Consider the following 22,166-nt stretch of genomic DNA (forward strand, 5'->3'; position numbering starts at 1 on the left):
CACTCCCGCCCCCTCTCAGGGGACTCGCCCCGGGCTCGGCCATTGGTCCAGTGTGCGTGGGGGGCGGGTCCTAAGCCGTTGACAGCTGTTGTGGCGGGGAGGATTGGACTGTCCGAGGGAGGCTAATTAAGGGTGGATGGGCCGAGGGGAGCGTGTAGGTGGTTAAGTATTTGCCTGAGAACTCAGTTAACTTCCTTCTTAGGCTTTTCCCCTTGCCCTTAACACACGTGGGGTTAATTTGAAGTGGATATTAGAGAAAAAAGCCTCAAGGACTTCGACCTTTGAAGGTTCTCGGAAGCCAACCCCTTAATATACTATCACGGCAACTGATCATGGCCCGTTCCTCCTACTTTCTTGGCCTGCAGTTTTGAACAATGTCTTTGGTCAATGGCTTAATGGCCAGAGAGGTGACATCATGTGGACACAGGCTGTGTTGCCAGAGTTGGCTACTTGGTGGAGATCATTTGAGGTAAGTAGAGCCATGGTATTATAGATACCAACAGACCCCAGTATGCAGAGAAGGAAAGCAAAGGCAGTAGCTTGAATATCCATCCAGCTGTCAGTTGGTGTGTCTAGTGCCGGGAAATCCAAGTCTTACAAATGCCCTCTTAATATGAAGGCTTCCAGCACAGGCCAGAGCCTCTGGGTCCTGGGCATTAGTCTCACTGTCACTCCAGTCACATAACCCCATACAGCCAGTCCACCCCGTATCTAGCCATAAGATAAGGAGTTGCAGACCAACACTTCATCCCAAATAAGGCATTTAGGCACCCTCCCTTCTTGTCACATCACTCCCGTCACTCCCATAGGGCCTCTGGACCTTTCCACTTACTTGGCTATCTTCTATACACGCTTATCCTGTGCTCCCTAGAGGCCATTAAATGAACCATGGCACTAAAGTGATCTTACAAATCACTCTTCATTAATTCCTCTGGGTAGATGAGACCATAGGACCTTTCTACCTCCCTAAGCCTAACATTTCCATTGACCCAAGGACAGAGGGGAACTAACCCAAGGACCAGGACACCTTATCTACAAACCCAAGCCCCAAGTGAACAGTCCTTTTATCTCCTCACATAGCAGTAATAAAGTTCAGAGGTCTCAGTACCATCTAAGCCAGGTTTAGATAGACCTTATAAAGAACCTAGTTTATAGCTTGAACTTGGAAAAAGAAGGACACCATTTTTCCTTCCCAAGTTTTCTCATACTCAGCTTTACACCTATGAACCAATGCTCCTCTGGCTTGGGATCAGATCGGTAGGTTTCAGGAAAGAACGTCATAAAGAGAAGCCAAGCAGTGTCCCAGAGGAGCACTGACCTCAGCTATCTCCTCGGTGACTTCAAAGCTCCACTGATCAATATTTGCTCCCAATTTAGGATCTCACAGAGGGTTTCCTCCTAACCCTAGAATAGTCTGGCCTTGTTTCTTCTCTCTGGTTAATCATCTATTAACCAGAGACTAGCCAGCAGACCAGAGGACTGAACTCCAGTGCCCTAAGAGACAGGAGGCATTCTCAGGGTGAGGCTACCAAAGGGATATTACTGAGTGGCCATAAGGGTAACCTATTTTGGAGTCCTAGTGATTGGGGTAAGAGTGGGGAACAATAATGTTCACAGTGTCCTGGAGCCTAGTGTCATGAGGACTTTCTTAGACTTGTTTTGAAGCTATTTAGTCCTGGCATCCTGTGGTATAAGGCCAATGGGAAAGCCTAGGGATCAAAGGGACTAAATGGAAACTCCTAGGAGCTGGCATAGAGTTTCTCTGAACATGGCTGGGACCTGGGGAGGTGGGAAAAAGTTAAGAAAGAAGGATTAACATGCATAAAGCAGCCAAATGAGCTCTAGGTCCAAATACAACTAAGTGCCTGAGAACTGGAAGGGGCAATGGACAGAAGGCTGAGAATTGAGGTCATCTTGACCTTGGGATGACCTCTTAAAAAATGGACAGAGGCAACGGTGCCCCCTAGTGGCCAAGGATAAGTGGAAGAATGCAGCCTAAACTTAAATCCATTATCAGTAAACCAAACTCTTATTTAATGGGTAATAGCTAAAATTTATTGAATGCTTAATATTTACAGATACTATTTGAATGTGGTACATGCATTATCTTAATTAATCCTCACAACTCTAAGGGATGTAGGTAATATTAGTATATCTACAGAGGAGGAAACCAAGATTTAGATGAAGTATCCTGCTCAGGGCCATAGCTTGCTACTGGATTGCTAGAATTCAGACCTAGGTTGGCCTTACTCCAGAAGCTGTATCTTAACTACTAGCTACTTTATATGGTGATGACTGTAAATAATCAGCTGCAATTCAGGAAGGGGACTTTTGAGTCATTGTTAACTATCTCCTGGCACATCAGTTCAGTGTGTTGCTATATTTAACAATATTTTAAAAGATAAGGAACTATAGTCTTATTCATCCTGTAAAACCTTTGTACCCTCATACCTGAAATACATGATAAATGGTGACCCTCCCAGAATGCAAGTAATAAAAGTAGGAGAGACAAACATTTAGCACCTAAAATGACCAGGGAGGTAGAATGGACTTCTTACAGGGAATAATCAGCCTGGAAAAATGACTGAAAAGAGGACATAGTGCTTTTTTTTACTGTATATTACTAGATTCAGAGAACACATGTTCAAACTTGAAGGTAGTTTTCAAAGAAATAAAAGAAGTATTACTTTATATAGCCACTGGGGACTACATGGAGACTCCTTTGGCCTAGGAATAAGATTGAAGCCTTGGCTCCCCCGTCCCTCTTTGAGCCTGGTTACTTCACTTGTAAAATGGGAGTAACATCTAATATTTCTTAGAGTTGTAACAATTAACTAAGTGTGTGTATGTGCTTGTTCTGAGTATTTATCATATACTAGTTCTTTTCCCCTTGCTGCTCATCTTTGTTCTGTATTTAAAGGAATCCTATTCTTGTTCTGAATCCTTTTTACAGCAAAAAATCCTCTAAAACTTATTTTTAAAGGACTAGGTTTTCACATATACAATTTCCTAGTCACACCTGGATCTCATTTAACACTGTCTTTGGGAATGTTTCTTTAAATTCTAACATTTTACTGATAAACTCATTTAGAAGGCATCTAGAACTTAAGGTGTAACCAGATATGCAAGGTTGAGTGTATGCTCTACCAAATACTGGACTAGAATAATTTGTTATAGTGAGCCTCCAGAAAGGTTCAGATAAATTCATGGATTCCTTGTGCTACCCTGGGATATGAATTAAAAGATATGCAAAGTATATCCTCCTGGCTTTCTGAGGATCAAGTCAAGGATAATAATGTCCACTCTTCCTTATATGAGACATGCCTGTGTCCCAGTGACTGGAGAGTTCTGAACAGCTATACCTTGCCAAACCAGTGAGGTGTACCCCAGGTAATTTATTACTGGTTAGTATTAAACTTGTTTTATTTATTAAAACTTGTAAATAATTTGCTTTTTTGTAAATTAAAAGTTTCAAGGTCCCTATAAGAGCACTCTCACTTAGGCTCTGGTAAGTTTTCTGGTGTCAGAGTAAGAACTTTTTAGACACCAAGCAGGCAATGGACAGAATCCTGGGTATACTCACAGGGATATGAAGCATGTGAACATTATTTACATGCATCACAGAAGAAATAAAGGTTAGTAACAGCTAGTGTGGAAAACTATTTGACAGCATCTCTTATGACTGATGAGAGAAGAAGGAATTAGCACCAGACCCTGAGTTTAGTTGTCAACTAACATCAGGGTGCTTACCCTGGGCTAGTTAATTGTTAGGTTTCACAGGGATTTGTGGTATGAGAAAGCTTTGTGACTATATTCAATCTGTGTGCCAGGGCTTAGTGCAAGATCTTAGGAGGAAAAAAGACTTAAAGGAGAAGCTACTTCACAGCTATATTAGATCAGATTGACACTTGAGAACACTAACTTATAGATCCAGTTTTGCCACTAAATATAGAACTTCAGGACCTATGATTTCTCTAGGTCTCAGTCTCCTCATCTGTAAAATCTGCAGAGGTAAACTAGATGACCTCCAAGCTCCCTTTAGCTTCTAAAGTGCTTAGTTTAAAAAGTCTTTGAAATCGAATAAACCTGAAAAACAGGTGTTCTCCCCCTGAGGCTTTTCTGGGGCCGAAATGTTCCATTCCAAACCCTGAGACAGCCACACCTCAGCATGAGAGTGTTTTGAGAAGCTCCTCAGAGAAGGTATCCTTTATATTTTCATCCCTATGCCCCAGTACAGAATCTCTACCCACAAAAAGTGGAGACAGACTTATGGTCCAGACTGACAATGCCTAGTGATGGAGATGATAAAATGTATACTTTAGTGTTGCTGTTGGCATCAAATCTGAAAGCTTAGGCCACCAAGCAAGGCTTTTCATTAAATACCATTCCTTACCTCATTTCTCCCTATCTGACAAAGCCTTTCCTTTTCAGCTGAGTTGATCACATCCATTTGCTCCCTCCTGTCTGCTCTTGCCGATCCCTCCATCTGGAAGGGCAGGGAGGGAAGAATGATCTGTTTCCTTCAAGATGAAGCTCTGTCTTACCTTATGTTTCATCAGGATGAATACAAGAAATTTCTAGAATTCTATACTACCATACACTTATTTATGTTTCCTAGCTTATTCATAGAGGTTCCTCTTCTTGCTATAATTAGACTCTAAACACATTATGTTGAATAGGCACCAAATCAATGCTTATCTAGTTTGTGAGTCCAGCAGGAATCTCAGATGGCAAAAGAATGAGAGCTTCAGGCTCCTCCTACCGTTGTGCTACATCGTTTCCAAAGCTCTTCCTTCTCTTTTCTTTCCAGTCTGGAATCCCCTATTTTCAAGCCTAACGTAAGGGCCAATTCTGGGCATGAAAAGACAACACAGTTCATACTTTTGGTTTCATATTTTTTCAGTTCATTTCAGTAAAAACATAATATAAAAGGCATTGCCACCCTCTTCCCCTCCTGGGGGTGATCCATCAAGCCTGTCATTCTGGGCTGCTCCAGTGGTTCATAGCTCATCATGCGATATGTGCAGGGCATGGTCACAGAGATCTGCAAATAGCACATAACAGTTTGAAAGAAAATGCCACTCTCATACTGATATATGCCACTATCAAGAAAAATACTTCAAAGCAAATGGACACCACCCCCCCACCATTTTTCAGAGCATGTGCTTTTAAACGAGAAAACATTCTTATGTCCTCTCACTTGTATCTCAGGTGAGGGAGCCTCAAATTCTGAAAGCTGACAGAGAAGGGAGAGAAACAACCCAGGCTTCTACGCCATATGTAATGGAAGTCGAAGCTTGAGCTAGTTTCAGAGGATTAGGTTGGGGGGTGTTGTTAGGAGGGTACTGGAGGAGTGGGGGTGGGACACACGCTAGAGAATGTGCCAGGTTCCACAGGGCTGTGAGGATGGGAGGTAAAGTGGCAGTAGCTTACCTGTTCGCTTACTACAAAGTTTGTCTTTAACATTGTCAGCCTCTCGGGAAAAGAATTCAATGAGTTCATCTTCATATTCCTCCACAATGCTCTCACACTGTCAACCCAAGGGAGAAACGAGTAAGAGAGGACAACAAGAGGAAGCCTCTGGTCTCCACCTCCAGAGAGGAGGACAAAGAAATTAACCCAACTTTCCACTTGGGCTCTCCAATAACTCCCCTAATTTCCAAGAACCAGCTGCCCACTCCCATAGCTTACCGCAAACTTGAGGGTGCCGCTGATGTCTGAATCAATTCGGATGCCCTGTAGATCCAGTTCACTGGATTCTCCATTCCGGCCCACTACACGCACGTAGTTCTTGCGGTGGGTGGAAGGGTCTATCTGTTCCCCATACTCCTTCATCCGGTCACACACCTCCTCGAGCAGCTCTGTGAGGTGGGCCTCTGAGCGAGCATAAGGCACCTAGAAATGTCCTCAGCCTTGGGTCACATTCTTCTACCTCTGTACATTAGTAATTTATTTCCTTACTTTTCCTTCCAAATCTAGCTCAACCAACCTATTCTAAAAAGCCTTCCCTAATTTAAAAACAGTATGATTTGTGTAGTTCTGATATATGATCTTATTTTACTTCGTTACACGAGCCTCAAAAATAAAATAGGTGTCATTAGCTCCAAATTATAGATAAACGGCCTCTTTGATTAACCCTAGTCAATTATGTGTTCTCTCCATTTGAATTCTCTTCATTTAAAAAAATTTTTGAATTCCTTTCATTTTTTGGTATGTAAGGTAATGATTTTCTTTTTGTATTGAAATGCGACTAATACCTGCCCTCAGTGGGAAAGCATTAGAGAGGTAGTGCAGGCTTTGAGGATAACTATTAAAGCATTTCACAAGGATCATAACCATAACGTTTCTCAGATGCTCACTAGGTACAGGTTTATGTCATGTGTGTTATGTTTTCAACTAAAATAAATTTCCTAAATATAAGGATAAGACCTACCTCTTTTTCGAACGAATGTTTGTATGTATACCATACTGCCGTAGTGAAAACACAAGTCATGTGGATTAAGGATATGAATAAGGGGGCTAATCAAGGTTCCGTCTGCTAACAACTTCTACAGCAGAAACAGAGTATTAAGGTTTGGAGCCAGGAAGCAAGTGCATAGGTTATAAGCCTCCAGCCTTTTCCAAATGAGACAGCCTAATCTTTTAGACACTTCTGTGGGTCAATGTTTTCTTCATTTCTATTAAACTAAGGTCCCTCTTTAATCAGTTAAGTTCTCATTCAAAGATTGAGTTGTTTTGGGGGGGGAACAGTCACAGTTACCTCCACCACTGACTGGCTGCCATCTGGATTGATTCGGAAAGAGCCCATCTGAATGGTCTTCTTGGGATCCACCCGGGCAATTTCCCACTCTAGTTCATCCACCAGAGCCCTGCAAGCTGGTGCAAGGGGAGGCGGGGGAGGGAGTGGAGAAAAGAATCAACCCAGGGATTTCCATTCATCCTTTTCTCAGGTCTTGGATCCCATGCCCTCTCAAGGCGCTTTCTCCCCCACCTCCTTTCCTCCCATTTCTTCTTTCGTGCCTTTACCTCCACAGTGTAGATCCTGGCTCCTCCGAGCCCAGGCAGTTCCCAGCAGGGCCCCTAGAAGCAGGGCCAGCCAACCCCAGCCTTTCATCTTTAGCGTAATGGGGTTGCTCCACCTGGGTTTGGATTGAAATAAAGCATAGGTGTGAGGAGCCGGCTCCACTCTCCCCTGCTGCCTACCGCCCCCCCTCCCCCCCAGGCCTACAAAGGCCTCAGTGTGATCTGGCTCTACTTTCCAGGAAATAGCCGGGACACAAAGGGGTTCCTCTGTTCTGGCGCTCAAGGACCCGGATTCCCAGGGGCGGTGGGTGAGAGCTCAAGCCCGGAATTGGGGCTCAGCCCCAGACACTACGTCGACAGGTGAGGCCCTAGATGTCAGTACTTAGGCGTCGGCTGCCTAGGACTCACAGTCCTATGTGGCAGCTACGGATCGGTGGTTGGCGATTTAACAAGGACGACAAGCACAGAGGAGCTGCTGGCAAGGAGAGTAGATGATTCTGGCCAGGAGGTAGCGAGGTAGCTGACTGGCGAAGAGCACTCAAAAACTGAGGCCTATTTGGACCCAGCACCGAAGATTACTGCATCCCTAACACCAACCTATAAGTTATCCCCCATGCGGACCAGCCCCCTTTCTAAGACCCCGCCATTGCCTTCGCTCCAGTCCATCCCCGACCCTCAGTGCCACTCGCATCCGTCCCACCTCTGCTCCCAGGGCCGCCGCTGTGGCCCAGGCGCTGGAAGACAGCCGGATTCTCACTTTAGCTTCCGACCCTACCACCTGGCTGCGGGGAAGCGGGGCTGTCCAGGCTTCTCCAGAGCGCTCCTGCGCTTTCCAGACGCGGGGTGCCCCGGAGACCGCCTGAGCCAGCTCAGCTCCTCGCACCCTAAGCGGACCGCTAAGCAGGGCTTGGATGCGCTGTAGTATGAGCCCCACACCGAAGACCGACCCCAAGCCCGCCCCTCCAAACTCTCGCGCGAACAGGCAGCCTAGGAGCGGCTCCCAGGCAGCGAGGACCCCGGTGGCTCTCAGGACCCAGACTTGCGTGGCGAGCAGCTCCACGTGACCACCAGGGGCCAGCTGAAGAATAGGAGTGGCTTGAAGCAGGGACAGAGCCCGACGTGGTGCATGGAGGCTGTCAAGCTCGCGCTTGCCAGTCTAGGTGGGCTGGGACCTTCAAAAAGAAAGGTGCGCTGCTAGCCGCTGAGAAGCCCTGGTTTCAGTACCGAGAAAACTACATCTCCCAGGAAGCACCGCAGCACCACACAATTCTTTGGTAGTAACTACAGGTTTTAAGATGTCCTGGGACCTGTAGTTTGTCAGCTTCTCCAACTCCCCTTTTACACATTTAACAGGGAAACCATACTGTACGTCTTAAAAGAATCCGACCTTAGGCTTCTACGCTGCCACAGCAAAGACATAACACTGCCCAGGAGAGACATAATTCTACTCCTTCAAAATCCTTAACTTTGGACTCCAGAGCTTTACTTTGATTTCTAGGTGTAAATTTGAAAGAAAGCCTTAGTGTTTTTTACCAGTAGTAACGCCAACACAAAGGAGATGAGGGCTGAAGTCAGAGAACCACACAGTGGCACGTTTCTAGTGAGATAGATGACACGTAATAATATTTTTGGTTTTATTTTATAAAACATGCAGTTTAAAACAAAATTTTAAAAAAATAACAAGAAAACAAGACTTAGGACAGGAGAGTGGATGGAAGACAGATGCTTCTCAGCTGTCAGCAGGAGTGAAGCCAACAGCCAAGCTTAGTCTAGGACCCAAAGGCCCTTTTGGCAATGATGATGTTGGCAACACTGGTTTGCTGGGGCCACCAAGACCCTAAATGTTGGCCCCTCCAGGCATCCCTCAGGCAGAGACTTGAGCTAGGTCTTGAACTATTGTTGTATCATGTCATTGTCTCGGACTTCAGTACTTACTAAGTAGGAACTGAAAAGTTTTGGTTCCAGGAGCTTCTTTGCCTGAGTATTAATTACCCAGGATATTTATTAAGAATGCTAATTATTTTCCATCTGGGTCAATTCTAGACTGTTTCTCGCCCACTATTCTGCAAAGGATGAAAAAGGAATCTGGCTCCTAGACCCTTTGCAACAATTCTGCTGCATTCCAGTTCTATTAATAGCACCATCTGTAGACCCTGAGCAGGTCCAATTCTGGAAGTAGACAGGGTATAGCCAACTTGGGAAGCCATCTCCCAGTTCTTGGGCCACAGAACATTGAAGGGAGAGGGAGTTGTTCATTGGGAGACGATGAGGTCAGAGCGGCAGCACTGAGGAGAAGACAGCTGCATCTGTCAAGAGGCAAAACCAAAAGCATTGACTCTTAAGGTGAGCAGAGAAAAAGCACCTAGGATACTACTTATGAAGGAAAAAAGCAAGAGAAAAAAGGGCATGGATCTGCTCCAAACACTTCAGAATTGGGCAAGAGGAGGTTAGGACCAATAGAGAATTTCAATAATAAAATCTGTTTCACTGAATTTTGAGAGGATTAAGTGATTTGTAAAGTGTTAAGTGCTTTACAAATATTAAGGCTGGGGTAGTACAGTTGTTAACATCATGTCATTCTTACTATGGTGGGTATAATTTTCACATATGCAATCAAAACCCCCTAGTCTAGTTTCCCCTGTCCCATCCCAGGCCTTACTCTTGGGACTTGTCTGGCCCTCAGGCTCAGGCACCTTCCAGTCCATCTTTCGGCCTTTCTCATAAAGGCCCTTGAGCACTTTGTGGAAGGACTCAGGCTCAGTGCCATTTTTGCTTAGTTCCAGATACTTTCGGTAAAGCTGAAGAGCTGTGCGGGCATCCTCAATACTGTCATGGGTCTCCCCTTGAATCTTCAGGTCTGGGGGAAGTAGAGGCGGAATAGTTTGGAACCTAGCAAAGGGAGGTAAGAACATGTCCTCTACTCACATCCCCAACTCTCAATAAACTGTAATAAAAAACCCGACTGCCCTTACGAGAAAGAGCTACACATCATCCCTAGTGCAGAGAAGGGATCGTGAAACTAATTAAATCTGTTAATAACTCTCACCACTAACTCAGGGTCCTCCCTGCTCCCCTTGGTCTGTTATACTTTTTTATGTTCTTCCTGAGCACCACAAGGGCCTCCAGGGCAGAGCAACTCACCTAGAAAGTACCAAGCAAGGAATCGCAGGGAAATCATTCGCTTTCGGGGCATGTGAAATAGATAAACAGTGTCAAGGACTTGGTCCTTGGGCACCTGCCAGGGATAAAAGAGTAAGAGGCTGAAGGCAGGGGATCTATAATTTCCCATTTCCCCAAATGCACGATGTATACCCTGGAGGGACCACATGCAAAGAAGACTCTTAAAAAAGCCCTGCCCGAACCATGAGGTTGATAACCCGGAAGTCCTTCTGCAGACCATGACCCACAAACTTGACTCCAATGTCTATGAGAAAACGAAGCTTTAAATAGGTAGACTTCAGAGTTGTGAGGTGCTTAGAGGAAATCTTGGCATCAAGGTCTCCTGGCTTTATCCCCGAGTACTGAGTCAAGTAATCCACCACCTAGGGATAGAGAAAAGGGCAAGTCGTCCAGGAGGCGAGGCGCACAGTTCCCCCTGCCACTCTTCCCTGGGTTTTAGGGCACCCTGTATAAGCACAGGGCTTGTTTCATTTGCACCTCCAACATCCTAATACCTGCTCCTGGGTAGAGATGTAGTCATCAATGAAGGGGATGCCTTCATTGGGTCCCTGGCCCCTAACGCAGGTAATCCTCGCTACTGACATCTGGCTAGGCTTGATTGTAGACTTGGTGCCATCACTGCGCAGCTCTGCTTCCTCCTACGTGGAAAGACTTAGTAAGAAAATCAGAGAAATGCTTATGACTCCTAATATCTTCAGAGTTCTGTTCCAACACCCCACCCTTTTGGTCTTGGTTACCTCATTAAGGGTGACAAACTCAGCGTCTAAGCCCACCAGGTCCCCAACCTGTGGCATCTCATTTGGCATCAGTGGAATAAAGGTAGTATGTGTTTTCCGCTGCTTCCGTGCTAGTGAGGCTTCAGCCAGTAGAACACTTGCCTCAATAGGGTTCTTGACTGGAAGGGAGAATCCAGAAGACAGACAGCTGGGGAAAGGGAAGGGACCAGGGGAGGGAAGCCAGAGCGTCTGACTAGAGACCAGGTCTACACTGTGTTCCCTCAATAATCCAAGCACGTGAGTAAAAAGATCATGTCTGACAAACAGAGGAGATAGATGGAACAGGTCAAATCAGAAACTGATCAGGAAATATGCTAAGAGAAAACAAAAGTCAACAGAGAGGAGACAATAAGATTTTCACTTTGAACTTTAGCTTAGAAAATTCAGAAAAATAAAGTTACAGAGAAATTATGGTTTAAAGATACTAAAAAGGGACTTAATAATGAGTTTATTGCCAAAAAAAGAAGAGACCTACACTTGGGGATAGGAATGGCTAGGCTCAAAATCATAATCTTAGCCATTCTGATCAGACTTCTTCTCCATCACCTCTTCCCATACACCCTCAGGATCTCCAGCTTCTAAATTTAAGCCCTGAGAAGCAGGAATCTCTTTACCTGGAAACTGATTACCTGGTAACACTGATTACCAATCCTAATCTTAACAAGCTATTTCTCAGAGCTCTTCCTGAAGACAAATCTAAACTGCCCACACCCTTGGGTCTACTTTGTACCACTTACTATTCAGGTTGTATTTGGAATTAAGATTCCTTTTGATGTAATAAAGGATAGCAGGCACTTTCCAGTTCATGTCAAACTGCACAGCTTCATGCTAAAAGAGAAAAAGCACTCAGTAGCCTACATATATGCCCCCTTTCCCTTCTTTCCCAAGTCAGAGAGAAGACAGGACTCAGGTACTATTTTTAGCTCTGCTAATGCTTTTTATTACTGAGGACCCATCCCTCCCTCCTGAATCTGCCTGGCATTCTCGGGCACTGAGGATGAGGATGCTAGGAAAGGGGGAGATGAAAGGGGGAATGGAATGTGTTACAACTAACCTTATCAATAGGTTCAATGAGAAAGTCATTGAAGAGATACCACTGCTGGTGGGTAACGCCCTGTGGAGATACAGAGAAAGACTGATACCAAAGTGATGGCTGAACCACTCTGGCTCAGACTCGAGATAAGGACAGACCTGGGACTCCTTTGTGGCCATCACCAGGAGTGTCCCTGCCCTGTATTACCTCACTCACCTCTTTGCGCTGGTGGTAGGTCTCTCCAACTTTGATGTGAGCCACCAGGCTGCCCCCTGTGCGTGAGTCCAGGATGTGTACCACAGTAGCCATCAGGTCATACACATAGACACCATGCTCCTCCTCTGCCCTGGCTGGGCCCCACTGTGAGGGGGGTACCCAGGCTGCTAAGCTAAGTTTAAGGTTGGGGAAGGAAGGGGAAGGGGGATAGAGGACAGGGAGTTTGGGGTATGGGGACAGGGGACCAGGGTAGGGACTCTCCATCCTAGCCCATCTGTGACTCCCAACCCTGAACTGAATCACTCTGGAGAAGCCCACAACTGGTGAATTACTAGGCCTTATTCCTCTTTTTTCCTATACTAAGTTCCACCTTCCCCTTGCCCTGCTTCTGCCCCGAACTTTTCTCCCTCATTCCCCCTCCTCTTCCCAGTTTTTCAACAACCTGCATCTCATCCCCATCAGTCCAATTGCAAACATCCAGCCCTTTGTTCTTAGTCATCTTCATTCGAAGGGAGAAAGGAAGCCAGACATTCTTCAGCTCCTCAATGGAGGGACACATCAGCATGCCCTCTGGACTCCCTAGTTCCTTCCTATCAGGATAAAAGAATTAGAAATTTGTCCTGAGGAGATCTAGCCAGTGACAAGAGGAGCCACTGGGTAGCTCAATCCTGTGAGTGCTCCACAGACAGTAACCTACCAGTCAGCCAAAGCAAACTCCTTGCTCTTGGAGATCTCCCCACCATGCTTTTTTATTGCCATCTTGAAGGCAACCTGAACACAAAGGAGAAAATATCCAATTCCTCAGGAGCATCAATCATACATGGAGGTCAGAAGAGGGAGAAAACTACAAAGTACTCCTAAAGGTCTGTTTCCAGCCCCAGTCCTTACCTCAGCCTGCATTCTCCAGAAATCAGCTTCTTTCAGGCTATTCACCTCACAATTGATGACAAGAATATCTGGCAGATGGCGGATGTTGCGGGTCTGAATCTGAGAAAATAAAACAAACGAGGAATGGCAGGGAGCCTATAGGAAAAGAAACCCCAACAGAAACAGGTAAGCCTGAATCTGTATCCTCAAACTAGGGTTCTTCCCACTCCCCACAGATCTCTGGATGGCAGTGCTGACCCAGCCAGTCCCAGATGAGACCATGGCCAAGTCCCCAACATGGCAGGACTCTAGTCCAGTGCAACAGCCCACTCACCGTGGGCTGGTACTTCTCACAGTTGTCACACCAGGCCTGTGTATTCTGCTCCAGGCAGATACTTCGCTTCAGCACCTGAGCAAAGTCACAGTTCTTCCCGGTTTTATCTGAGGGGAAACTGAATGCTTCACTCCAGGTCCTCCCTGTATCCACCATTAGGCCCCCAACACCCTTTCCCTGATGTTACAGGACATTCGGGGGAGCCTCCCCAACCCAGCTGCGGGGTATACCACTGTTGCTACCCTCAGGGTAGGAGAGTGTGAAGAGGAGGGTGGATGAGGCTCGCACGGTCTCACTGCCACAGCGGCAGAGGCTGCAGTTTTCCATCTCACAGCTGAACAGCTGCCCGATGACAGAGTCCCCCGATGAGCAAAAGCTGCTAAGAGTGAGGAGGGCAGTATATTCACACTGAGGGAGTTAGGAGACCCAAAAGTCACCGAGGGGCCTGTCACAATGGCTTTAACTATTCCTGTCCCAATTCCATACCTGCCTCCAGCACCTCGATAAGCCTGGGGTACTTCCAGCTCCTGCATATCTTGATGCAGTTGAGTGAGGATGAAGCGATTCCACCTCTGAATGAGCCTGGCCAGATTGCCCTTGCCTGAAGCCTCATCCGAGTCAGCCAGAATCAGACCAAGGGCTGAGGCCTCAGGAATGGTGCGGAACGCCCGAAGAAAGTTACTGCCCTGGAATCCAGGAAGTGTGTTGGTGGAAAAGGGTTATTTTCTCTTTTGTGACCATTTATAGAGCGCTGCCCTGCCTACTGTCCACCTCCCTTCTGCTTTATTGTCCCAGGTCTCCAGGCACTGACCTGACAAGGGTCACCTCGGGAGAGGTCCAACATGTGGAAGAGGAAGCCCAGTTCGCATGCCAGGCAGAATTCCTTTTGGCAAAGGTGGTTCTGGATTAGACAGCGAACAGGTTCCAGGAAATAGAGCACCTGGAGGTAAGAGCAGGAGAAATGATGCAGGCAACTGTGCAGAGAGGAAGAGGGATGGGAAGGTTAAGAAAGCCGGGGGGGGGGGGGGCAGGGTATAGCTCAACTGGTAGAGGCATGCTTAGCATGCCTGAGGTCCTGGGTTCAATCCCCATACCTCCATCAAGTAAATAAATAAATAAACTTCATTACTTCCCTCAAAAAAAAATTTTAAAAAGAAAAGCCGATGGAGAACACAAAGCAGAAGTCCACTGAAGAAGGAAAGTTTACAGGAGACCTGAAGACCATGGGGCAAGAAAGAATGGTAAAGGAAGCTAAAGTGGGCTTGTTGGGGGTTCTGAAAAAAGAGTAAGGGTTGTGGGCCACAGGGAAGAAGAAAAGCAGTAGGCATGTTCAAGCCGCAGGAAGACCCAGGCTTACCTGGATCATGCAGTTACAGTAGGCATTGGGGATGTGGGGCTCTAACCCAGCAAATAGTGTCTTATTGTAGTGTTTGAAGTCAAAGTCCTCCAGCCCTAGCTTGGAGTATTTGATGGTCACCTGAAGCAGAAACAGTCTGAGCAAGATGAAGATACCCTCTGAATCCCTTAAATCTTTGCAGTAGCCATAACCTTCCCCAAAACCTCCTTCCTGAGTTGAGTGATAGGTGAAGGCTTCTTGAATGAGGCCTTGAATCCTTCCCCATATGACTCTCCTTCCCTGGGAAACTTTCCCCACATCCCAGGGCTCCTTCCTTGGTATCCCCCAGCACCTTGCGGTATTTCTTAGAGACCATGTGGAGATGTGGCTCCTCTTCCCGTCCTATGGGTGACTCAGTGACCTGGCTGAAGCTGTCAAATTCACTGTCGGACTCCTTGAGTCGGTAAGGAATCTAGGGTTTTTAAAAAGAGGTATCCTCATTGGCTGTATAATCATCTTTGGTTTCCCCCCACCTTTATCTCAACATTGAAAGAGTCACTGAGTCCTAAACCTTCTAACTTCACGGGTTTTCAGCATCCACTGCTTCCTTTTCATTCCCGCTGCCATTGCCCTATCTCATCACAGCTGGACCACGGCGATGGCTTCCACACTGGGCCTCCACATTCACTCTGTCCAGCATACCACCACCAAACTCACCCTCCCAGAATGGCCCTTCTGCTGCATCACTTTTTCCATATTCAAGGCTTCACAATCAGGCCCTTCCCAAACTTCATCTCTTGCTGTTTCCCAATACTAACAGCTGCTCCAGCATAGTCCCCGTCAGATGCACCTGACGTTAAGCCTCCTGAGACCTTTACTAACACCATTCTCTCATCTTGAAAGGCTCCCCTGTTACTGTCTACCTACCCATCTCTCACCTTGCCAGCTCAACATCCACCTCTTTCAGTATGCTTTCCCTGACCACTCTAGCCCAGAGTAGCATCTTCCCTCTAAATAGCTCTGGCACTGAATGCTTCTAACATTCCTTTAGCATTTAACAAGAGTAAGTAATTTCTGTTACGGATAGGCCTTATCTTCGCCAACCAAATACTGAACTTCTTAAGAGCAAGGACCCTATCTAAGTCTCTGAATCCTTGCTAACACCTCATATAGTACCTTCAATTCAATAAGCTTCAAAAAAATCTTTTTTGACTGACTAAAAAAAACTACTGAGGACTACTAAAGGAAAAAGACAGAAATGCCAGTGAGTTGAGGTGGAGGCTGAGCCTCTTCCCCCCCTGAACATACCTGATTGCGCAGCCTGGTGCGGGGGTTGGGCGCATAGCCAATGAAGCCCACCTTCTTCATGGTGCGCAGAATCTCTGCATCCACAGGGGGTGCTCGCCTGTAATGCAGTACAGTTCTAGGGCTTGAAGGTAGTGGTGTCTGCCCATCCAATCCCCAATCCCCAAGGGGCCAGAAAAAAAGAAAACACTAAAGCCTGATAAAAATAAGGAAAGAAGTAGGATAGTAACAGAGCTCACAGAGAATCCTGGTGTTTCAGCCCTTCCCCTACCCCCCCTCCTTTGGGCCCAGAGATGAGGTACAACCTGGGAGCCGGAGCAGAGTTGGCAGCAGGCCAATCGGAGAGAAGCGTGTCAGTGGTGAGCGGGACAGGGATGAGGGAAAGAGGCAGCAGGTCCTGGCTCCAGTCCAGAGGAGGCAGTGAGTCCACGAGACAGGGCAAAGCAAACTCGGTCTCACGGGAGTAGGGGTTGAAGGAAGGTTCAGGGGAATCAGTCCAGAGGTGCACACAGCCCTCAGAATCCCCAAAGGCCAGGGCCTGCTTGCTGGCTGACACATCAAACGTCATCAGCAGAGGCCCCACAGGATTCACATGAAAGATGTCCGCTGGGTTGGCCAGGCCTGTGGGCTCACAAAACTGGCACTGCCCTAGGAGGGAGGAGGAAGCCCACTGAGCCCTGGAAAGTGAAAAGGAGCCATCCTTTTATGCCCTTCCTACCCTCTTCTCCTGGTATCAAGGAAAGACAGGCCCCCAATCCATGCTTAGAGATAGGAAAACATATTATCTGATGCCTTCCCATAAACCACAGGGAGATTTTCTATCCAGCAAAGGGCAGTTCTGAAGTTGTTTTGCCTGTTCCACCTTTTTTTTTTTTCCTGTGTTCTTCACACCCAGGGAGAAAATAAAAGCTATAATCTCTGAGCAAATCTAAGTGAGACCCTGAGACCTCTCAGAAAGGTTACTTTCTCTCCAACAGAGAAATTCCAGGGAGTATACTCTGGCGCCTTCTACCCGCTCCTTCAACCCCTTCATACCTGACTGGGAGATAATAGCAAGACGAGAGGTATATGTAGGGATGAAGCGCAAGAAGGCAGGATCCACGTGTACTTGAAGTGGCGTGATGGCACGCATCATGCGCAGGTCATACACCTTGAGGAAACGGTCACAGGCCAGGCCGGTGAGGCGGCTGGAGAAGCCACAGGCAGCCAGCAGGTTGCCGTGCACATCAAAATCCGACAGGCTCCCTGAGAAAGCATCAAATTCATGCTCCACCTTAAAAGTACGGAGGTCTCGAAGGGAAACCTGAAGAGTTGAGAACTTGGTTATCTGCCAACGCTGTTATCAGGAAGAGGAACTGACATCTACCTAACCCTGTGAGGCTCCTACTAAAAGAACTAAGGTTCTAGAATACAGGCAATTAAAGCACAGAAAAGGCAAAATGAGAAGCCAAGGGCTGGAAGGGACCCTAAAGAGAACTCTCGTTTATCCTGTTGCCTCCAAGGTACCCATTCACAACAGAAAACATCAGGTTGGAAGATAATCTTATAGTGTAACATGACTGAGCAGGAACTCAATTCATTCCTCCCACCCCACCAACTAAAGCCCCAGAATTGAGGGAAAGACAGAGCCCAATCACGTATCTGTGAAACAGGGTCCTATGGTGGGAGGGAAAATGGAACTTCGCCACCTTGCCAGATGTATGGCCACAGAAGAAGAAGCGATTTGTCTGCCTCATGATAGTGACTCCAGGCGTCTCAACTGCATACTGGGGAGGGAAGCGGAAGGAACCAGTGAGAATGATTCTTCCCACAGACCAAAGGAACAGAAAGGTCACACACACATCACAGGCGATTCCAGCCCGGGTATACTCCCCACTAACAACCTCAGGCCCTGGGTCCTGCGTGTACCTTCTGAGTCTCCTGGACAGTGTTAAGGTCAATCTCCAGTATGTGGTTCTGCAGCCCACCAACGAGCAGAGTGCTGCTGTCAGTCAGCAGGAGACTGTGCATATCCTCACTCTCATCCAGCCTGTGGGAAAGGAAAAGCTGACGGGCCAGAGTCTCACAAGTTTCCAGTCGTTTAGCCTTCCCACTCTATGAGGGACCCTCTTTCCCAGTCCAGAGGTGAGAAGCCACTCACAGGTAATCAAATATAATGAGACCCCCACGGGTCATATACTTGAGGTTGTTCTTTGTGAGAAAAAGGATGCCATTCTCCAGGCTCTGGATCTGCCGAATGTCATCACTGCCATTGACTTGAAAGGATGAGTAGCGCTCCAAAGCTGGGCCGAAAAATGAAGTGGCATGGCCCTGTAACGGATGAAAAGATGAGACAACTTGAGTGGAGGGGAAGGGCCATCCCAGATACAAATCAGAGACTGGACATTGCTCAGTTTTTCTCCATTCTTGCCTGGCCTTTCTGGCTGGCAGTGACCAAGGTATAAGGCTGGGCACCAATGTTAGTGATAACGACACTGATAATATTATCTTATGTTTGTTTAATACTTTACAGAGTACTTTTGTAAACTCTACTTCATTTTATCCTCACAATGACCCTGCTGAATAGCTAATGGCTCAGTTGGTTATAACAGTGTTCAGAAGGTCAAGGACACAGGTCCAATCCTCTATTGGCCAGCTGGCTTTCTTATGTTCCACAGTCAAGTCTAAATCCATGTGGCAAGTGTATACTGTGGGTCAGACTACAGCAGAGAGAATGTGAAACTCATTCCACCCTTGGCTCCTATGACATCATTCACTCCTGGTTTCACTCCTGACTCTTAGCTCATACCTTCTCCTTATGTGCAACCCTTATGACCCCTCTTGAAATATGGCTATTCCCAGCCCACTATCTTCTCACTCTACTTGGTCTTCTTAGGTAATCTCACCCCATCTCAAGTTTTTAACCATTCATCTTAAAGCTGATGAATCCTAATTTCCTTCCCTAGCCCGAACCATTGCCTCAAGCTTCAGACTTACACATCCAAATTCCTACTAAACATCTCTCCTTGGATATCCCATAAGAACCCCAACTCCCCACATCCTAAATCAAATTCACCATTTCAATTCTTCCTAATTATATTCCCTATGGTACCATGATCTACCCAGGAGTAAGTCACTGGTAGCTGACTTAAGTCTTATTTATTTACTTCCTAAATATTTCCCAAATCAGTTCTCATGAATAAATCTCTACAGTGCTTCATTCAGGCCTCCATCGTATTTTATGTGAATTCCTACAATATCCTGCAAACTGACTTGAATCCTGACCCATCCCCCTTAAGTCAAACTGTATACTGCTACTTCAGCACTCCACCCAAAATGCAAACCAGACCTTGCCATTCTGGATAAAAATCTTCAGTGGACTGAAGGCTCAAGTCCAAGCTCTTTTAACACAGCATATGAGGTTTTCCAGAACGTTCTCCCCCAGAAGTCAGCATGGGTTCCTCTCTCCCTTCTAGACGGGATTAAAATAGACATCCTGGCCTGCACTCTGGTCTCTACTCAAATATGACTTTATCAGAGAGACCTCCCCTGACCAACTACCTAAAATAGCAACATCTCCCACCTTTCAATATCTCAACCCTCTTAATCCACTTTATTTTTTTAAGGATATTAAGCAACACCTGATGTATCATAAAGGTATTTTTGTTGCCTTTCTAAATGCTTACTCCAAACTTAGACCCCAAAGCAAGGTCTGGCACCTATTAGGTACTCAAAAAGCACTGGTTGAATGAAGACATGTCTAACTCTTTAGCTTCAGCTTCCCATCCAATAAACCCTACTTGCTTGTAGTTCACACACTCTTCAATCACCCTGCTGTGTAATACCTTGGGAATCATTGTTTATCCCACTGTTTTTGCCAAGAGAGCATTTCCCCCTCTTCTTGACCTGACTCCTACTCATCTCTCAAGACTCAGCTCAGGTGTCACTTCCTTCTGGAGATCCTCTGATCCTCTGCTATGCTCACCAACACCCAGTACATATTTTCACACTGGTATTTACTAGTTTAAATCCTAAATTCATAATTATTAAGTGAAACACTTTAATTTCTTTTAAATGCCATAAAATTATCTGTTCATGTTTTTCTTCCCCCCACCCCCCATTGTCCTGTGAATCCCTTGAGGGCAAGGATTATGTTTTATTCCCACTTTATTCCCTGGGCCTAGCCTAGCAGTAGACACTGCCTATTGAAATGAATGTACTACCAAAAAACTTCATTGCTTCCAATGGAAAAACAATTCACACCGTATGGTAGGTAAATTAATAAACCAAGGATACCATGCTATTTCTTAAAAAATCTTTGCGCTCCCTAGCAAACTGGCAATATGGATACACATTTTAAAAAATTAACAATGATAACTGCTCTCAGAGACATTAAAATCAGCCAGAGAAGACAAAATGATTCCATGTTGCAGAAATATGTGTTAAATGTTATATAATTATAAAAATGGAAAACAGAGGAGGAGCATTAGAGACTGGATTTGTATGGCTATAGGCTAACTGATGGGTATGGTTATCAAGATAAATCAAAGCATGGAATGGGCAAATTGCGGTAGAATTGCGATGCCTTCTGAATAAGAACACCTATGTAACCCACCTCTGGATCCTATGACTCCCTCCTTCTCCCTCCACTCCCCTCCTCTTGGCTTGACTTAAGAGACCCAGGTAATTCTTGTCACCTCAACTTAGTTCTGGCTTCCTGCAAAGCAGCTGTCCTTGGGCTAAAACCAGAGAACAGACCTCCAACATCTCCTTTCAGACCTTACAAAGGGGTACAGTTCTTACCCCATGGCTTCCCACCCACAGCATCTCCTCGTGCAAGTCAAAGTGGGAGACGGAGACAGGCACACCCACTTCAGCCACCACACTGTGCAACTCAGAGTAGACACCTTCCATTATGTGCACTGACTCCTGGACAGGAAGAGCCTCTAAGGCCACTCCCTCCGGGTCCAGCTCCACATTCTGTAGCAGACTTGGGTTCAGATGGGCATCCAGGACAGGATCCAGGGCAGAATGCATGGCCGGGGCATACTCTGCCAGTCCAGGGTCCAGGCTCTCGAAGTTCATGATGATGATGATGATGATGATGATGATGATGATGGCAGCAGGTTAGACCTGTGTCACACCCTCCCTTGCCACAGCCCCTTTGGATGCCTGACCCAACCTTCAGCAGGATGGCACCAGTGGACCTAGAATGGACATCCTGACCTGCAAAGGGAAAGAGGTAGCTGAGTCAGGGGTAGGACGAGGTACTTGTATTTAGTATGTTCTAGGTTTTACCAGCAGGAGGGAGATGAAGCAGGCAGATGTGAGAATGCTAAGCAGGGGATGAAGCAGGCAGGAAGGGGCTGGGAAGTCGGGTAGAGGTAGAACTGTTGCCCCTTCCTCTTCTCTAGGCACTCTGTACTCCCCACCACCCCATAGCTAACTTAATCCTTGACTTCCCTTTCACCTCCCTTCAGGCCTCCCATTGCCTGGTTCATTCCTGAACCAACAGTGGAAGGAGCAGCAACTGCAGGGGTAGGAGTTAGGTAGAGGGAGCTAAAGTGCCTGTTTCCCAGAATTAGGGGTGGGGGTGGGTGGTTGAGAGGTGAGTACAAGAGAAGTCAGTTTCCTAGAATCCTCTGCAATGTTACCCAGGATTCTCCAAGGGAAAATAAGAATGGCCATCTACCCACAATTGGGGCGGAGGTGGGGGGACGTGATGGAAATAGCTAGTTACCCAGAATTCTCTTGGGGAACCAGAAAAATCAATTACCCATAATTCTCCCCCGGCGGCAGCGGGGAGAGGAGGGATTAGGGTAGGGGTCAGATGTGTTCCTGGGATGTTTACGGGGATTGGGTCATTACCAAGATTTCTCCATGGCGGATATTTTGGAGCGCGTGGAATTAAAACGAGTAGGGGGAGAGCAAGCGCCGTCAGCTCCGCGGGAAATTCCAGTTTCCCCAATTCTCCCCCGCGCCTCAGGTTCAACCAAACTCTACGACGGAAAAGAGGGCGCACTCCCAGTGACAGCTTCCAATCAGAAAGGGCTAGGGGCTCACCTCAGCCAATCGGAAGGAGCCAGGTACAGCGCGCGCGCGCAAACACCCCCTAAC

General features: G+C 46.6%; 2 protein-coding genes and 1 long non-coding RNA gene across 9 annotated transcripts; 1 reads left to right on the forward strand and 2 right to left on the reverse strand.

Annotated features, from left to right (window-relative positions):
* Positions 1 to 115: 115 nt before the first annotated feature.
* Positions 116 to 19,274, forward strand: LOC123619400 (uncharacterized). 2 transcript variants are annotated; one of them, XR_012510564.1, is made up of 5 exons: positions 116 to 469; positions 12,995 to 13,281; positions 14,225 to 14,375; positions 15,091 to 15,228; positions 16,966 to 19,274. It is a non-coding gene; the product is annotated as an uncharacterized LOC123619400 (long non-coding RNA). The 2 variants fall into 2 exon arrangements; XR_006727996.2 differs by having other exon boundaries at positions 17,048 to 19,274.
* CNPY2 (canopy FGF signaling regulator 2) lies at positions 4,879 to 8,220 on the reverse strand. Its single transcript, XM_010963853.3, has 6 exons — positions 7,724 to 8,220; positions 7,027 to 7,139; positions 6,761 to 6,876; positions 5,692 to 5,895; positions 5,434 to 5,530; positions 4,879 to 5,044 (listed from the first exon to the last, which is right to left on the reverse strand). The coding sequence occupies exons 2-6, from the start codon at positions 7,112 to 7,114 to the stop codon at positions 5,001 to 5,003; spliced, it is 549 nt and encodes a 182-aa protein (XP_010962155.1). The 5' UTR covers positions 7,115 to 7,139; positions 7,724 to 8,220; the 3' UTR covers positions 4,879 to 5,000.
* PAN2 (poly(A) specific ribonuclease subunit PAN2) lies at positions 8,644 to 22,068 on the reverse strand. Of its 6 annotated transcripts, none has more exons than XM_010963852.3 (26): positions 21,918 to 22,067; positions 20,853 to 21,275; positions 18,211 to 18,380; positions 17,979 to 18,099; positions 17,759 to 17,836; positions 17,106 to 17,373; positions 16,376 to 16,718; positions 16,074 to 16,170; positions 15,118 to 15,237; positions 14,787 to 14,906; positions 14,241 to 14,369; positions 13,916 to 14,115; positions 13,672 to 13,805; positions 13,430 to 13,536; positions 13,117 to 13,215; positions 12,926 to 12,999; positions 12,671 to 12,818; positions 12,229 to 12,372; positions 12,034 to 12,093; positions 11,717 to 11,807; positions 10,941 to 11,098; positions 10,698 to 10,841; positions 10,386 to 10,565; positions 10,165 to 10,258; positions 9,683 to 9,880; positions 8,644 to 9,329 (listed from the first exon to the last, which is right to left on the reverse strand). In XM_010963852.3, exons 2-26 carry the CDS (start codon positions 21,132 to 21,134, stop codon positions 9,295 to 9,297), a joined length of 3,594 nt encoding a protein of 1,197 aa, XP_010962154.2. In that variant the 5' UTR covers positions 21,135 to 21,275; positions 21,918 to 22,067; the 3' UTR covers positions 8,644 to 9,294. The 6 variants fall into 6 exon arrangements, with proteins under 6 accessions (XP_010962154.2, XP_010962152.2, XP_010962153.2 ...); XM_010963850.3 differs by having other exon boundaries at positions 13,660 to 13,805; XM_010963851.3 differs by having other exon boundaries at positions 13,672 to 13,808.
* Positions 22,069 to 22,166: the final 98 nt, after the last annotated feature.

Source organism: Camelus bactrianus, chromosome 12 (assembly GCF_048773025.1).
Source record: "Camelus bactrianus isolate YW-2024 breed Bactrian camel chromosome 12, ASM4877302v1, whole genome shotgun sequence".
NCBI classification, from domain to species: Eukaryota; Metazoa; Chordata; class Mammalia; order Artiodactyla; family Camelidae; genus Camelus; species Camelus bactrianus.

Coding starts and splice junctions, on each gene's coding strand:
- CNPY2 (XM_010963853.3), bottom strand. CDS start 7,114: ATGAAAGGCTGGGGTTGGCTGGCCCTGCTTCTAGGGGCCCTGCTGGGA. Junction 6,877..7,026: donor CCAGGATCTACACTGTGGAG/GTAAAGGCACGA, acceptor CCCTTGCACCAG/CTTGCAGGGCTCTGGTGGAT. Junction 5,045..5,433: donor ACTTTGTAGTAAGCGAACAG/GTAAGCTACTGC, acceptor TGCTATTTGCAG/ATCTCTGTGACCATGCCCTG.
- PAN2 (XM_010963849.3), bottom strand. CDS start 21,134: ATGAACTTCGAGAGCCTGGACCCTGGACTGGCAGAGTATGCCCCGGCC. Junction 16,171..16,375: donor AACTCTGCTCCGGCTCCCAG/GTTGTACCTCAT, acceptor ACTGCATTACAG/GCGAGCACCCCCTGTGGATG. Junction 12,819..12,925: donor GAGTTTGCTTTGGCTGACTG/GTAGGTTACTGT, acceptor TTATCCTGATAG/GAAGGAACTAGGGAGTCCAG.